Here is an 18576-nt window from a genome sequence, read left to right as displayed (position 1 = left end):
TTACAATGTTTAGACTTTCAAAATTGCATTAATAATTACACAGTAGTTTAGTTTGGCTCATATTTTTTGGGTCTTTTACTTTGAAAAAATTTTAAGCCTACACAAAAATTTGCCTTCATATACTGTGTACTCCTCAAATTCACCAATTGTTAGCTTTGTGTCCAATTTGCATTCTCTCTCTCTGGGAACTGATGTTATGGTTAGTACTTTTGAAACTATAAAACTCTTTGTTGCCAGGACAAGACACTTTCTGATCTCAGTCATTTTGGATCATCACATGGGAGTTACGAAAACTTACAGAAAATTTCTGATTCTAAACCACCTAACAAAAGAACCAAAAGCATCTATACGCCATTAGAATTACAGTACCTAGAAATAAAGCAGCAGCAGAAAGATGCAATTTTGTGTGTGGAATGTGGATATAAGTATAGATTCTTTGGGGAAGATGCAGAGGTAAGTTGTTTTTTTCAAACACTGTTTCATGTTTTTCTTGTTCAGCCTTAAATATTTTCCAGTATTTTGTTTCATTTTTTAAACTTAAAAAGATGTAATTACCCTTTAAAATGCCGCCATTTAAAGTAAAAACTAAAAATAAACACAAACAGACTTGGTGAGTGCTGACTTGTGGGGGAGGAGGTGAGGAGTTCCTGTTGGAATGTTGGTGCTTATTGTCCATGGTCTTAGCTCAGTACCTTTTCATCCATCAAACATTGATTGGATGGATCAGTTAGTGCGTGAACCATAATCATGTGAGTCTCTGTGTTTCCTAAAGAAGATTTAAGCAAGAAAAAGTTTTTGAGATGTAAGTTCCTCTGTTTACCCTTAGTTTATGGATTTTCACAGCCAGCAGCATTATTAAGTCTGAATGGAAGAGCCCGTTAACTCTGCCAGCCACCAACAGATGTTTGAAGTCTTACAGGTCTCTGTATACTAGTCATCTTGCTTTCTTAGTCTAAGTTGAGTTTGTATTTACTGTAATTTTGGGTATGTGAGATAGGCCTAAGTTAAGACGGTTAGAAGTGAATTTGAGCACTTGATGGCAAGCTTAGGGAAATGCTTTGTTGGAGTCCTGGGTGATTTTGATGATTTCATCGTTTTAGGCCTAGTTGGGTTGCACACTATCAGAGGATGATGAGGTGGCACTTCTGCTGCCTCATGGGTGGGAAGTGAAGACTTGGCCAACTTTTTTCTTCCAGTTTCCTAAATACTGTTGTGACAGAAAGTGGTGTTGTCTAGTTCAGATGACATTATGCTGTGTTCAGTGTTAAGAAGTTAGACTTTGAAACAGTCAGCATGTTTTCTGCAGGCAGGAACAAATATGTAGCTGGCATCTTATAAGTGAAGGGGTGAACGGACGTGCTGTTCTCTCCCCTTTTCTCTAGGTCAAATGATAGAGAAAATAATACTTTTCTCTAGGTCAAATGATACATTTCTACATTAACTTAAAAGGCTCATGTTTTTCTGAACTAATACAGTTCAGAAAAGGATGGGGGAGGGGAGCGAGATTGCTGGAATGATGAGCGTTCTGTGGCTCTAGTGGGCAGTCTCTGAGCTGTGGCGCTGTCTAGAAGGATGCAGGGAATCAGGTGGTACTGCCTGGTTTTGCATTTCTCTCACTTATACATCATCAATTAGCTAGCCACACCAGGGGGTTCTCTTCTCAAGTTCCTCAAAGAAGCCCTCTGTCCAAGCAGGTTTATAATTATGTATACATTCCTTAGTATCTCCTAATTTTCAGTTATTTGCATGTGGTATCAAATACTTATTCCAATACAGGGAAAGCACAGCCCTTTAAAGTTTTGATAGAGCTAAGGACATAGAAGTAGACCTGTTGTATCCTTCTGAGTCATTTATAGGTACAGATGTTGACCCTGAAGTTAGGCCATGGGAAGGGCCAAAAACACCAGGTTTAACTGTAGGCTACTACACAGGGAATGACTTTTAAACTTTTTATTGATATACCATGCAGACAAAGGACACAAATCCTACGTGTATACCTTGATGGATTTTTAACAAAGTGAACAAATGCCACACAGGGAATCTTAAAATAGAAATTTATTGATATCCTCTTTTTCAATTTTTTAGATTGCAGCCCGGGAGCTCAATATTTATTGCCACTTAGATCACAACTTTATGACAGCAAGCATACCTACTCACAGACTGTTTGTTCACGTGCGCCGCCTTGTGGCAAAGGGATATAAGGTCAGCTTTGGCTTCAACTTGTGGGAAAGAGGGATCCCGATTCTCTTCCAGAGTGAAAACATGTTTTGTACGGTGGTAGTCTCATTGGTTTTGGAATTTGGCACTTTGGGAAAGTGAAAGTGTGCATAATTAGCTTTATATCTTCATGAGTTTTAACATATTATATATTTAGGGTAAATTTTTAAAAGGCTAAGGTAAATGTTTCAGAAATAACCTTTTAAAATCTCAAAACATGTTTAAAAATTTTTCATTACATTTGATATTTAATATTACTTATTTTTGTTGAAGGTAGGAGTTGTGAAGCAAACTGAAACAGCAGCATTAAAGGCCATTGGGGACAACAAAAGTTCAGTCTTTTCCCGGAAATTGACTGCTCTTTATACAAAATCTACGCTTATTGGAGAAGATATCCTTTTTGAATAGGAAATTTTATCTTAAATTTTAGAAATCTTTGTTTTAAGTAACATTTAAAAAAAATATCTGTTCTTTCAGTGGGTATCTTTTTGATGAGACGAGGTGGTATATTACTTTGACCTTTGATTAGTGTGCTAACTGAAGAGCTAGGGTTGGTAATGGCTGGAAACAAACATTTTTTTTTTCAAATGCTATAGTAAAAGGAGAGTGTATCAAACTTTTAGAGCAAGAAAAAGGACAGTCTCATACAAGATGATAGCAGGTTATCAACTGATTTGCAATCACATCTTCCCCAGGCCTGTGTGGGCAGTGGTTAGGCACTTAGGGCCTGTAAGCTCCTTCAGATCGTCCTAACACAAGACCTAAAAAATAACTTCTTAGCTTCAAAATGTGAAAAGAAAAGTACAAAGTCAACATACAGTTAATTGCTTATAAAACATAGTCCATCTTCGTTAATTGTTAGCTTCATAAAAATTGTATTATTTTTGAAAATGGATTATAGGTGGAGCTTTCTTTCTAAGGATCCTTAGTGGACCGTGATTGCTCCAAAATGTATGGTCATTTATAAATTCAATGAGTTAACTTGAAACAAAATGACTTTACTAGCAAAGTCATAAAATTATGTCAATTTTTTTAAAAACCAAAAAATTATGTATTAAATGAGATAAGCATGTATTTTAAAATGTGTACTGTGGGATGGAGTCAGGTCTCAGAATAAAAGAATATAGCGATAAGATCTTAAATGATACTGTGTGAAAGTAATATTTATTACAGTTTATTGCAAATCTGCATATTTAGAGACCTGCTTAGCTTCTACCCAAATTATGAACACCGTTTTGCTTTATTAATGTCATGAATAGGGGATGGCTGTCACTCAGAATGGACCCCAAACCATTAACAGCTCTGTGGAATTCCAGGCTGGTCAGGCTATAAGATTGGTAATTTTATTGTTTCTTTTGCCTGAACTTGAGTCTCTTAATCAAAGCCTGCTCCTAAAACAGTACTCTTCCCTGCTTCTCTTTTGCTACTGTGATAGCTTTTATCTGCTGATACCCAAATTGGAGGTCCCCAGACTGACCTTGTCTAAAGTCAGCATTTATCTCTGAGAATCTAATTAATGGATTCAATACACACACACACACACACACACACACACACACACACACACACACACACCTGAATGTATGTTTCTGTTTCCTTTTTAGGTTTTCTTTTCTCCTGTCTTTAAAAAAATTCTCTTGCTATTTCTGAGAGCTATTAGGCACTTTAAAGGAGGAAAGTAATTTATGCTATTTTAGAGTGTGTATGCTTTGACTTATGGAATTAAATATTAGGGGATTGTTAAGGATTCAAGTCTCAGCATCATCCAAGTAAAGAAGAGGGTTAACATTTGGGTTTCCACAAGGTCTGAGGGTTTCTCCTAAGCCCTTTGGAAGCGAGAAGATAATAGTTGTCGGTCCTCATGAGCCTTATATCTTGGGGGACATAAGGTATATAGGTATAATCAGAGTAAATCAGAAAAATGAATGCTGTATGGGAGATTTGTGCACAGAGCAAAAATGCCTGGAAAAATAAACCATTAACTTAAAAGGAGAAAAACAGTTAATATTAATGGGAATATATATTTTTCTTTAATAATTATTACATGTGAATCCTTTAGTTCAGCTGGATGATGCTATAGACATTGATGAGTTAATGACTGATACTTCTACTAGCTACCTTCTGTGCATCTGTGAAAATAAGGACAATGTTAAGGACAAAAAGAAGGGGAACATTTTCATTGGAATCGTGGTGAGTACTTTGTAGGTGAAGAATAAATGATAGATGTTCATGGTATCTCGGAATATGAGCAATCACGTATGGTTTATAATGAGGATATCTGATGAAGTATGCCCTCAAGCAATTGTACTTAAAAAAATGTTTCCTCATAATTTTATATGTTTAGTTACTAGCTACAATTTTCTCATATGGATACTTGGCACTCTATGCTGTGGAGAGATCTAGGTAGTTTCTGTTCGTGTGCTTTAGGAGTTTAGGGTTGAAGACAGACACAGTGATAGGCATGGATGTGAACAATATACAGATAGTGCAATAAAACACTAAACTGACACATGCATGGATAGCAAAGGGTTTTACAGGTTTCTTCTAGAGGTTTGAAATTAAACACATGATTATGGGATTGTTGTGTATAGATTTGGAGGAAAGCATAGGAAAGGGGAGGGGAAATGATAGTTGCCAATACAATCAGTCTTCCAAATAAATGTAATTTGTGAATCAGAGTTTGATTGATCTTGCCTTTTGACAATTTGTGAATAAATTTGCCCGTTTACAGACCTACCTGAGTTCTGCTCAGTATTCTAGACTTTTTAGGGCCCTTCAGAACCGTTAGACTCCCTTATTCTGTTGTAGGTTAAGCAAAAATAGGATTCCTTGCTTAAATAATAAGTAATTCTTTTTGTTTTATTTAATTTTGCAATTAGCTGCAATATCAACAAAATTCTTACAACCCACTGTCTCCAAAGTACTTTTTAATACCTTATTCTGGTATTAGTAACTTGACATTTGCCTAACCAACTCAGCCTAAAGAACAGAGTTGCTAGTATTCAACTTAGTGCTTTTAAAAGTACCCTCTGGCCCTCTGCCAAAGCTAACTCTTAACTCTCAAGTGTTTTATTGGGACCTGTTCTTGACCTCAATGACCCTTTTGGGTTGATGATATCCAGAGCTCTGGGTCCCAGCTGCACCTCTCTTCTGAGTTCTAGACTCTTGCATCCAACCCTTTATTGGACAAGGCACTCAGAATTTGCCCTGCCCTCTCAAACTCAGCGGGGCTGCGATAGAACTCTCCTTCCTTTACCCCGAATACTGTTGTTACTGGGTTTCTCCCCATCGTGAGGAGTGTCGCATGTCCCCTAGTCAGTCCCTGAGAATTATCTGATAGTCTGAAATAAAAGGCTTTACTGTTGTAGTGCCACTGCACCCAGGCCCTCTACCTTCAGCCTGCGCAATGCAGTTTTACACAGACTGACTTGGGTTTCTCAGCGTCACATTATCACACAGAGTAATAGGTGTTACAATATAGACCATTTCTCTGATTTAAAAAAGCAAAGGGGAGAACCAAGATGGCGGCATAGGTTAACGCCGGAGTTTGCTGCTTTGAACAACTACTTCAAAAGTAAAACTAAAAGACGGAAGGGACATCACCCAGAACCGCAGGAACGCTGGCTGAGTGGAAGTCCTACAACTAGGAGGGAAGAGAAACGCATACGGACACTCAGAGGAGGCGCAGTGCTGAAGTCAAATTCTGAGGTGCGGAGTGCGCGGAGCGGGCTGGCGGCGGAGGGCGTGGTTGTTGTTTTCAATCGGGAGGGAGTCGCAGACTCTGAGCTCCAGATACAGGCGAGTCTTTAGGGACCCAGACTCAAACGGGACTGTCTGGCTTCGGTCAGAGCGAGTGCAGCTTTCTCTCAGAGCTTTGCAGCGGGTGCTGGAACTCAGAGAGGCAGAGCCCCTGGGGACAGGACTGAGAGCCGCCATAACTGCTCTCTTCGGCCCACACTGTTGATCCTGTGCGACCCGCCCCGCCCAAGCCCTGCACAGAGGCATTTGCTGGATAGCCTCAGGCAAAGGCTAGATTAGCACCTCCCTAGAGGACAGAAGTTCTCTCACTGCTGACACAGCTGATTCTCATAGCCACTTGGCCTGGAGGTCAAACCCTCCCTGGGATTAGCTACAACAATCAAGGCTTAACTACAAGACTGCGCACAAAGACCACTAGGGGGTGCACCAAGGAAGCATAACAAAATGCGGAGACAAAGAAACAGGACAAAATTGTCAAAGGAAGATATAGAGTTCAGAACCACACTTTTAAGGTCTCTCAAGAACTGTTTAGAAGCCGCCGATAAACTTAATGAGATCTACAACAAAACTAATGAGACCCTCGATGTTATGTTGGGGAACCAACTAGAAATTAAGCATACACGGACTGAAACAACGAATATTATACAGACTCCCGACAGCAGACCAGAGGAGCGCAAGAATCAAGTTAATGATTTGAAATGCGAGGAAGCAAAAAACACCCAACCGGAGGGGCAGAATGAAAAAAAAATCCAAAAATGCGAGGATAGTGTAAGGAGCCTCTGGGACAGCTTCAAGCGTACCAACATCAGAATTATAGGGGTGCCAGAAGATGAGAGAGAGCAAGAAATAATGACAGAAAACGTCCCCCACCTGGTGAAAGAAATGGACTTACAGGTCCAAGAAGCGCGGAGAACCCCAAACAAAAGGAATCCAAAGAGGACCACACCAAGACACATCATAATTAAAATGCCAAGAGCAAAAGATAAAGAGAGAATCTTAAAAACAGCAAGAGAAAGAAACTCAGTTACCTACAAGGGAATACCCATACGACTGTCAGCTGATTTCTCAACAGAAACTTTGCAGGCCAGAAGGGAGTGGCAAGAAATATTCAAAGTGATGAATGCCAAGAACCTACAACCAAGATTACTTTATCCAGCAAAGCTATCATTCAGAATTGAAGGTCAGATAAAGAGCTTCACAGATAAGGAAAAGCTAAAGGAGTTCATCACCACCAAACCAGGATTATATGAAATGCTGAAAGGTATCCTTTAAGAAGAGGAAGAGGAAGAAAAAGGTAAAGATACAAATTATGAACAACAAATATGCATCTATCAACAAGTGAATCTAAGAATCAAGTGAATAAATAATCTGATGAACAGAATGAACTGTTGATTATAATAGAATCAGGGACATAGAAAGGGAATGGACTGACTATTCTTGGGGGGGAAAGGGGTGTGGGAGATTCGGGAAGAGACTGGACAAAAATCGTGCACCTATGGATGAGGACAGTGGGTGGGGAGTGAGGGCGGAGGGTGAGGCGGGAACTGGGAGGAGGGGAGTTATGGGGGGAAAAAAGAGGAACAAATGTAATAATCTGAACAATAAAGATTTAATTAAAAAAAATTATTAGATTAATCATCCCCACTAAGTTTTCTAAATCTGAAAATAAATTTTTTTTTTGTAAAAAAAATAAATAAATAAAAAAAATAAATAAAAAAGCAAAGGGGGATTTGTCTGGCTGATAAATTTGTTACTTGAACTTCTGTAAATGGCTATCATAAATGTTAGGTTTGTAGAGTGGGAGATAAACTTACATATGTATACTATTATACTTTAGTCCAGCTATCTGGACACTAGAGGAAGGCCTTTGGGCTAGAATTAAGGAAATTGCTTGAGCAAAAATGAAGGATTTTTAAAAATTATAAAATAGTCAAGAGGAAAAATGCCTAAAACAGGATGCATAAATACAGTGTAGTGTGAGATAACCACTGAGGTCGAGAAATATAACGCTGCTTACAGAAGGGCCCCTTCCCTCCAGCGGTTACTGTAATCCAGATTTCTGTGGTAATAATTTCCTTGCTTTTGTTCTAGTTTTACCACCTTAAACGACATACAAATGCGACATATTATATGTATTTTTTGGGTTTTTGTTTGCAAAGTACTATTTGTATATGAGATTTATTTACATGTGTTACTGTAGTAGTTCTTCCATTGTCATTTGCTTTGTTGTATTTTATTTTATGATCTACAGTTTATTCATTTTTTGTTGATGTACATGTGGGTTTTTCCAGTTTTGGGTTATACAGAGAACACTGCTATAAACCTTTTTGTACATGAAACCTTTTGTCTGAATTTCTCAAGAGTATATACTTAGGGGAGGAATTGCTGAGTTAGGGCGTATGGATGTTTCACCTTTCCTTAGAACATGCCTGGCTGTTTTCAGAAGCAGCTCTGTCAGTTGACTTTCCGTCAGGTGTGTGTGGGTGTAGGGATTGGTTATTTTTTTCTCCTGTTGGCTAATGCAGTCTGTAACTAGCTCCATACATTTCTGAAGTGGGTAAGAGTGTGGCCTGTGGAATCAGACTACATGAATCTTGGCTCTGTCACTTTATTGCCCTGAGACTTTTGGTAAATTACCTGAGAACTTTTTTCACTTGATTTAAATCACGACTTTTTCCAGTTTATCTTCGCTATTATTAGCTTGGGGTGAGAGGGGGTGGCTTTTAGTTATCATCATTATTCCCTGGATAGAGTCTCTACTTGGGGTTCATTCAGAGTTTGTTGTATTTTTTTTGCAAGAGTTAATAGTTTTTATTTATTAGTTTTATATAATTGATAAGTAATTTATTACTACTCTTGTGGCCAGTTTACTAGGAACATGTCACTTCATACTTTTAGTGATGGCAGATGCTGTTGTACAGTGCTTTATAGTTTACAAAGCATTCATGTTTGTTTTCTGATTTAAACCTTTTAATAACCCTGTGAGGGAAGTAGGCTGGTTTAGTCCCACCTAGAGAGGAGGAAACTGAGGGTTTGGTGACTTGTCACAGTCACTCCATCAGGTTTGTTAGATCAGGGAGGACTTGGACTCAGTATTGCTCTAAAATCCCTTCTAGCATGGCTTGGATAGTGCTGAATATGACTTCTTATTAAGAGTCTTTGAAAACAGACAGATTTCAGACACTTAGAAACAGAGTACATACTAGTGAGTGTACCATCTTTGCTATTTCCATGCTTGCTTATGCTGTGTCATAGTTCTAATTGGGAGAAATACGTTTTCTGTGACATTGCATTTTTATTTGTTTTCAGGGAGTGCAGCCTGCCACAGGTGAGGTTGTGTTTGATAGTTTCCAGGATTCTGCTTCCCGTTCAGAGCTAGAAACTCGGATATTGCGCCTGCAGCCGGTGGAGCTGCTGCTTCCATCACAGTTGTCAGAGCAAACAGAGATGCTCATCCACAAGGCCACAGCTGTGAGGTAAGTTGGCCCATCACTGAGAGCAATGAAGGTTCTGAAACTTAGGTTTAAAGTTGTTAAAAAGTTTTTACGTATGCCATGGCCAGGTGGCTCAGTTGGTTAGAGTGTCAGCTAGTACACCAAAAGGTTGCAGGTTTGATTCCCGGTCAGGGCACATACCTAGGTTTCAGGTTCAATTCCCAGTCGGGGTATGTATAGGAGGCGACCGATCAATGTTTCTCTCTCACACCAATGTTTCTATTCTCTCAAAAAAAAAAAAAAAAAAAAAATTAACAAAATGAACATATCCTGAGGTGAGGATTTTAAAAAAAGTTTTAAAGAAAAACAGAATTACCTATAATATCAGTTTAATGTAGGCCTTTAGAAGTTGATCTTATTAAAGGAGTTTAATGATATTATTTGATAAATAACATTCAGTTTTTGGAGATAATTTAGAGTTCATTTCTTAGAGTGTTTATATAACTTTGAAAATGTCTTATCTGTGCTACAAGTTTCAATTTGTGGTCGTGCCCATGAGTTTGATTTATTAGATCTAAGGTCACACCTCTTATTTATGAGGCAGTGTACGAGGTGGGCACTGTGGCGTATGGAGGAAGAAGATGTGGTTGTGGTCTATGTCTGGCAGACTTTATAATTAAAAGTCAGATAGTAGACTTATAAGAGATATTGCTTTCATAGAGCTAAAAAGATTAAAATCTCTAAAAAAATTTTAAAAGATAATCTTCTAAAACTTTATTTCCAATATTTCATGTCTTTGGTTTTGTTCATTTTTTTAAGAAAATAACTGAGTGTATATTTGCTTAACTCAGATATACAGTTGACCCTGATCAACTTGGGGACCAGGGGTACTGACACCCCACCCCGCTATATAGCTGAAAATCTGTGTACTGTATAACTTTTGATCCCCTAAAACTTAACAAGTTGGTTAAGTTTCTGAATCTGGGAGGGATTGGTTTCAGGACCCCACATGGTTACTAAAACCTACGCATGCGCAAGTCCCTTGTATAAAATGGTGCAAAACAATGCGTACAGTGGGCCCTCCACATCCTCAGATTCCAGCTGTGGATTGAAAATACCATGTTTGATCCTCAGTTGGTTGAATCCACGGTTGTAAAACCTACTGATATGGAGGCTGACTGTATTCATTGAAAAAAATCTATGTATAAGGGGACCTGTGCAAAATAAAATAAATAAATAAATAAATAAATAAATGAAAGAGGACCTGTGCACTCCAAACCCATGTTGATCAAGGAACAATTGCGTCAACACTTTCATTTCTGATTTCTACTTATTTTTATAAAACAATAAACGCAAAATTTAATAAAATATCAAAACATTCTGCAAAGACATTGCCAGAACTGAATTATTTGGCTGACAGACAGCATTGCCTGGTGATATTCTTCAATGTTTATTCATCAAATGAGATTTAAAAGCCATTTGGCATACTAAAGATACTTTGGGTGCCATATGTGGGTTTTCCAAATTTCATGGCTGCCTTTGTCTTGTTTTAATTTGTATTTCTCTGGTTATCACTGAGGTATGTAATTTTTCCTGTGTTTAGTGATCACATTTAAATTTTTTTGTTTGCATATAAGACTAAGCAAAGTCAAAAGTCAACTCACTTTTCTGTGCAGTGTCTACAGCTAATCTCTATTTATGGACAGATGGAGTGGTAGAGATTCAGAAGTTAAGTGGTCACATAGGTGGCTCCTGTTACATAGGCTTTTGGTTGGAGAGCTGGCTCTTCCCCTTGGTGACTTTGGCTAAATTACCCAACTGTGTTGTCCTTCAATTTCCTTTTCTTTAAAATAGGGATAATAAGAGGATTATCCCTATAGGATTGTTGTGATTAATACATGTAAAGTGCGTAGTGTAGAAAGCTCTCTATAGTGGAACCTATTCTTCTTCCTACCAGCCATTATTTCTTTTAATATTGCCTCTCTCCTATTCTCTTTTGGAATTCCTATCAGAAGAAAAATGTTGGACCTTCTTGTTCTTCTTTCTGTGCCTTCTCCCATCTACAGCTGTTTCTCATATTATTTGGGGATATCCTCTTTTTTTTTAACCCTCTTTAAGAAACATTACTTATATTTTAATTCACTATTTTTTTTAATATATTTTATTGATTTTTTACAGACAGGAAGGGAGAGAGATAGAGAGTCAGAAACATCGATGAGAGAGAAACATCGATCAGCTGCCTCCTGCACATCTCCCACTGGGGATGTGCCCGCAACCCAGGTACATGCTCTTGACCGGGACGCTTCAGTCCGCAAGCCGATGCTCTATCCACTGAGCCAAACCGGTTTTGGCCACTATTTCTTTTTTTAACTCTTAGAATACTTACTAAATGGATGATTTATAAGAAGGATGTTGTTGACTAAAGGCAAAAATTTTCACTTACAGTGAGCATGAAACTTTTAAATGGATAAGGTTTACATTCATTTTCATTTTTTTTGAGCTCCATAAGCTTTTATTCTTTTTTAAAATTTCTTTCATTTTTTAAAAGAGTATCTGTCCCTTTAAGATTATATCATAGTGTGTGAAACACTGTTGAGACTGATGTTACCAGAAATTCCCAATACATTGATTTCCCTGAGATTTTTCACCCTGTGATTGTACTGCAATAAGTGAGCATCGTTGACTACAACCTTGAAGTGCTGGGATTCAACCAGTACAGTGAGGGCCTTGACTTACGAGTGTCCCGACTAACGAGTTTTTTGAGATATCAGCTGTCTCTCGCCTGATTTTTTGCTTTGAGTTGACAGAGTAATTTGAGTTAACGAGCTCCTTAACGAGCTCTGTCTCAGAACGAATTAAACGAATTAAACTCGTAAGTCAAGGCCCCACTGTACTTGGATTTTGAATGGTTTACCCCTTTCAAATGGGAAAATCACCTGTCTTCCTGTTCCCAGTTATTATTCAGGTTTGAATTGCAATCAACGACTCTCTTGTTGTCTTCACTGAAGCGGGGTAAAGTGGAAGGCCACATCATTCCCTCTCTTGAAATCTAAAACAAGTCTGTTTTCATTGGGTTTTGTTGTTACCAGCATGCGAGGCATGACTCCTCCAGGGAAAGCCACTTCATAAGGCACAGTCAGTGGCCCAGCGGGGACACCAGTGGGGCTGGCACCAGGGTGGACTCCAGAGTCCAGACCCACTTGGTTGTCCGGGGTAGGCTCCTGGTGCATTTGGTCCGGGATAAGCAGTTGCTGTACGACCAGGGGAGGCGCCAGGAGGTGCCTGTCTGGGATAGTTTCCCGGAGCTGCGATAGGTGGCTGTCCAGGGTAAGCCCAGGATAGGCGGCCCCGGGTAGCCTCCTGCCCCAGCAGGTTGGTTTCCTCATGGACCGGGCCAACCTTGAGGGTTGGGGTTCCCAGACCCAGATATGGCATCATTAAGTGAAAAACTGCCAGTTTTCCTGCCCCTTGGCACTCACTGGCTTGCTCTGGGTGTGGCTCCTGGGGAGGTCGTGTTGTCCTCTTAATTCACTATTTCTATGTGTTTTTAGTAGACTGGACCAATTAAGTCCTCCATGGTTATGATAGAATTACATTATTTTTACATAGCTCTCTTGGCATTCTGAAAATACTTCAGTAATCATCTAAATTTTATTTTAGTCAATTTATTCTTTTAGAATTTAATTTAATTTTAGCATTCATATTGCTTTTAATTCACATTTTTTTATTTTGCTTAACTGTGTGAGGTGTGGTCTTACCTTAATTTCCCCCCTAATTGCTAGTGGATCCATAAAACTTAGCTTTTATCTATCTGAGATACAAATCACAGCCGTATTAACAAAGAAAAGAAAAGAAAAATCAGCAAAGGGATAAGAATGTTTTTAATAGTAGGTATGAACAACATACCTTGCCAACATTCTGTTCTATAACCGGTAAACAATATAGCATTGACTTTTTGAGAAAAGTTGTTTTGTTTTTGGTGGTATCTTCTTGTCTGTTTTAAATAATGATAGGAAGATTCTTGTGTCTCAGAATCTCTTTTTCTGCTGCTGTAAACCTGAAGATAAAAATGGCACAATTTCTTTCAGTCATTGGTTGATATTTTACTAATACTGAAGAAATAATAAAGCTATGCGATAAAAGGAAGCAGAATGGCTTGGAATTAGAGAATATACATTTTATAGTACATACTGTGTGTGTGTGTGTGTGTGTGTGTGTGTGTGTATTCTTAACTTTTACCACAAGAGGTCTCCAAAGGATTTTGTATATTCTGTGTATTGAATTTAATGGCTGCTGAAACCTCATTTGTCATATGGTAATTTGACATAGGGTAATTTAGAATAACTATTAGTCTAACTATGTACTAAGGTAGATTTTTTTATTTCTAAATAACGATAAACTATCAGTTTTTCTTAGGTTAAATATGTTTATTTAAATGTGTTTCTAAGATTTCAGCTTGAATCTTAGGAAATCAACCTTATTATCTTGATTGTTACTCTTTCTGTTTGTCTTGAGAATATATACAGAGAAACATTACAGAAAACAAATGTGGTCCAGACCCCCACCCATGTTAGCAAAGGCTCCTTTAAAAAGACCATTATGGTAATATTATGGGTAATTCAGCTTTTCTTTCTTGAAATTTCCACTACTACTGTTGAAATATTTTTGCAAGAAAAAACTTTTTAGCAACTTTAATAAATAGTTTTGGAATTAAATGTAAGCTTCAGGATGCTGTCATGATGATGAAGGTATACTACCCTCTTATGAAGTTTCTCATTCCTTGCTTATTACAAAAGAAATTGGGTATTAAAGCTAAAAATCAAAATTATTTGGACACTTAACACCAAGTAAATTCAGAGCTGAGATAAGGGCACACATCATGTGCAGAGTCCTGATTGGAAAGAGGAATGGCCCCAGAGCAGGGATGGTTTGTAGGTGGGTTATACAGGTAGAGCCGAGTTGCACCTGGTTTACTTACCTGGTAAATTCTAACTGGTTCACAAAGAAACATATTTTTACTTTCATAGTTAAGTATTTACTTTAATGTGTACTAAAAACGTACAATTAGGAATCAAATCTGTGATTTCATTAATTTGTATGGCATAGAAAAATCTTAAGTTGATATTTGAGTTAAAAATTGTGTGTTAATTTAACAAAAACCATTCAGATATAGTAATAATGTGCTTGTGGATGTGGCAACAATTTGAAGGTGGAGGGGCAATGACATAAGTTAGGGAAATGTGTAGGGGCAACCTATATCGCATTTACCTTGTCATTGTGATTCTGTATGCGTTTTAGATAAATTCACCATAAATGGGACCATTGCTTGAATGAAAAAAAAATCTGAACCAGAGTTTAGAGAAATACAAATGATGAATATGAGGTCTAGAAATGGCGTGAGAATGGGTCACTTGCCATTTTTTCATAATAGCTCACTTTTCTAATTAAGGTATTTTATTCGTCCTTCAAGTTTATTTTTTAATTTAGATAGCTAACAGTACATTTGAATTGATTATCCCTTTCCTGTCCCTATAAAACATCTATATTCATAGATATTTCCAGTAGATTCTCAACCTGTACATTCTCTGAGTTGCACATCAGCATTCATTCATTCATTCATCCTTAAAAATATTGATGGGGTGCTTACTGTGTGCCAAGTTCATTGCTAGATGGTGAAGATATAAAAATGAATAAGATCCCTACCTTCCACATTCTTATAGTCCAAGGGGTGGTAGTCAGGGAAGTAAACAATTACAATGAAAGTGCCAATTATTAAGGTCTTATGGAGTAACTGGTGCCTGGAGGAGTTGGGTAAGGCAGATGGAGGTGAGAGAGAATGTGATTTTCTTAGGGGATAGAAACTAGTTTGGCTGACTACTCTGCCAGAGTGAGCATGGTAGCCTGAGGCAGGACAGATGTGGAGTTTGGAGAGAAATGTAATGTAAAGTGAAAGTGAAGGAGAATCCAAGGTAAAACAGCAGAGAGAAAGCAATATTAAGGAAGGTTTGGATAAAAAGCTTCCTGTGAAAAAACTGAGAAGGGATGGCTGATGGTAGAAGCTATATCTTGTGATTTTTGTGTCCCCAGCACCTATCATAGTAGCTAGCATATAGTAGGTACTTAAAAATGCTTGCCCTAACCAGTTTGGCTCAGTGGATAGAGCATTGGCCTGCGGATTGAAAGGCCCCAGGTTCGATTTCGGTCAAGGGCATGTACCTTGGTTGCGGGCACATCCCCAGTAGAAGGTGTGAAGGAGGCAGCTGATCGATGTTTCTCTCTCTCATTGATGTTTCTAACTCTCTATCCCTCTCCCTTCCTCTCTGTAAAAAATCAATAAAATATATTAAAAAAATGCTTGATGAATGAATGATTACACAGTGACTTTTGGAATAAGGAGAATAATGAGTATTTTCTATTTGTTTTCCTTATAAAAAATGATCTGGTTTTAAAAACACAGAGATTGTGGTAGTGGCTAGAAATTCATTCATATAACATATATGATGATAAATGTATATTTAAACGGTATGGGTGTATCCAACTCATTTACGTCTTTTGGGAAGACCATATTAATTCCCTAATATTTTTTCCTTATTGTTTTTATTCTTCAAAAATTAAGGAAAAAGAATGCCACTTTAAATTAGTTTGTTTAGACATCCTAACATTTCCATGGACATTTCCTTGCAGTAAACATTAATGGAATGTACATGGTTAAGCTATCCTGGACGAGGAATTAGATAACTATTAGAGATTAATATTGATCATCACAAGGTCCCAGCCTCATCTCTGGCACTTGAAACCTTTTCTAGTATAGTGCTCATTAGGAAATATTTTTTCTTCTTCTTTCTATTCTGTCTTTCTCATCTTCCTTATTCCTTGTTTCTAGAGTAGAAGATATAAATTGACTGCTGTGCCATTCTATTTCATTATGCTTATTGCATAATAATTTCACTTTGTTATTCAGAAAACTTAGAATTTAAAAATTGATTATAGTAGTAGAGATGGTAGTGCATTAAGTAGTAGAGATAAATCTCATACATAGTAGGAAAATGTCTCTAGGAAAACATTTAAAGAGAAAGTAATCGTAATGATGAAATTTATTTTGTGTTGATTTCCTTTTAAAAAGTATACTAATTCCTTTTGTGGTGGAAATGTCATTGTATTTTTAGTAGTGTTTTTTTGGTACTGATAGTTTTTATATATCTAGTTAGCACTTTCAATGAGTGTGCTTAACTCATTTATAGGAAAATCCAGATTTAAAAATATGATAAATTAATAGGGATAGTTACTCTTCAGAAGTGTTTGCTACAGGGTTTATCTAAATAAGGAACCTCCTTGGCATGTTATTGAGTGTAACTCCACAGGAAAAGCTCTACTTGAAAAGCATAAATGGGGTATACTGTATATGTAATAGGTTTATTGACAGTAGTGGAATAGGAAGAACCAGCATTTGAGAAGTCTGGAGGAATGATCTGACTGATTATGACAGAGAACTCTCAAGGCAAGGCCCGACAGCCTGAACAGAAAGTTGGGAAGCAGATGTGTGAGATGCGCAGCTTACCCTGGGTTTTCCAGGTGGGCCTAATTAATCATGAGTCTTTTAAATGTGGAAGAGGAGGAGGAAGAAGAGTTCAGAATGGTGCAGTGTTTGACCCACCAACACTGGCTTTGAAGGTGGAGGAAGAAGCCATGAGCCAAGGAGTGTAGCCTGCCTCTGGAAACCGGGAACGGCAGGGAACCAGATTCTCCCCTAGAGCCTCCGGAAAGGAACGCACTCCTGCTGACACCTTGAGGTTAGCCCGGTGAGACCAGTGTTGGAATTCGGAGTCACAGAACTGTAAGATAATAAATGTGTGTTGTTTTAAGCCACTAAGTTTGTAGTAATTGGTTAGAGTAGCAAAGACAGAGTAATACCCTAGCAATGTGTGTGGGTATTGGGTAATGATGTAAAATGTTTTTGGTAAGGGGGATTGTGGCTTTAGAGAACTTTTTGTTAATAGGAGCTGTTTCCTGGAGTTCAGACCACTGCCTCTCCTCCTTGGATGCCCAGTTTCTTCTGCCTCTTGTTTCACACCAGTTGAAAGTTGACAGGTGTTTAATACTGTTCAAGTAGACATTACTTTCTTGGCAAATAAGAATGTAAATACTTGTTGTGGTTCTGACTGAAATATTGGGGATTTTTAAGTACTTGATAAAATGATTACTGCCCCTTTTAAGTCTGAGCAATTTCTAGTTGCTAAGTCAGGGTATCATTTATGTATGAATTACTTTATAGGTAAGTATACTTTACAGTCTTTTCTGTAACTCTTAACTATCAACCCCCACATATCACAAAGTTTACTTGTGGGTGATTAAGTTGAGTAAGACAAGAGGTTGCTCACCCATACAGAATAAAATCCTATTTCTTCTCCTTGCCAGAGAACACTGGGAACAGCCTGGCCTGCAGGTTGATTGTCATATTCTGCCTCCATCCCACCTACTTATTGCTACAAAGAGACACAGAGCTTAGCCTCTCATCACATTCACATTCTGTCATTTTCCTGGGGCTGCCGAGAAAAGGGCTCCCTTAAGTTTCTAGTAGTTCTAAGGCTCTGTGCTTCTGGGAGAGAAGCTTCCATCTTGCTTCCTGTTTGCATATTTCCTTCCATTTTATCTTTTCTTCTGTGCTAACTATGCGTAGATTTTACTTCAGGGACCTGTGTGTTTTGTTCACTCCTGCCATTATCTTATGTACTAAAATACTACTTTTGTCAGAGTGCTGACAGATTACAATGCTCTGCAAACACATAGATATAAAGAATGATCTTTTAAAACTACAATTTCAAGTTAAATATTGGCTCTGTGTAGAAAACTGCTGAAATTCAGTAGTTCCCTGGGGCTATGGTAATGTGAGCTGTTCATTGGATGTCTTTCTTCTAACCTCAGGAGTGGAAAACTTACTGCCTGTTCTCCAGGTGTGTAGCAAGTGCAGCTTTATCTTTCAGAGTTCTCTCTGTGGCTCAGGGTGTCTAGATGAATTTTCTGCTTTTGTTCTTAGAGGGTCTAGGCCAGGGGTGGGCAACCCCTGGCACGCGTGCCAAACATGGCACGCCAGTAACTTTTGCTGGCACGCGAAACCCTCTCATAATCTTCCATTTACAATTTTTTTCTTAATTTTGACTTTTTTATT

General features: G+C 38.0%; 1 protein-coding gene and 1 pseudogene across 1 annotated transcript in view; one reads left to right on the top strand and one right to left on the bottom strand.

Annotated features, from left to right (window-relative positions):
- The window catches only part of MSH3 (mutS homolog 3), a 139091-nt gene that overhangs the window by 8618 nt on the left and 111897 nt on the right, over nucleotides 1-18576 (top strand). Inside the window, exons 4-8 of the mRNA XM_059694214.1 lie at nucleotides 238-453; nucleotides 2086-2202; nucleotides 2491-2610; nucleotides 4264-4407; nucleotides 9286-9452. Of these exons, the coding sequence (XP_059550197.1) occupies nucleotides 238-453; nucleotides 2086-2202; nucleotides 2491-2610; nucleotides 4264-4407; nucleotides 9286-9452 (764 nt within the window). The remainder of the gene's footprint in view (nucleotides 1-237; nucleotides 454-2085; nucleotides 2203-2490; nucleotides 2611-4263; nucleotides 4408-9285; nucleotides 9453-18576) is intronic.
- LOC132232504 (galectin-3-like) lies at nucleotides 11949-13327 on the bottom strand (annotated as a pseudogene).

The sequence above is a fragment of the Myotis daubentonii genome, chromosome 4, assembly GCF_963259705.1.
Source record: "Myotis daubentonii chromosome 4, mMyoDau2.1, whole genome shotgun sequence".
NCBI classification, from domain to species: Eukaryota; Metazoa; Chordata; class Mammalia; order Chiroptera; family Vespertilionidae; genus Myotis; species Myotis daubentonii.
This window is presented reverse-complemented; position numbering and strand designations above follow the sequence as displayed.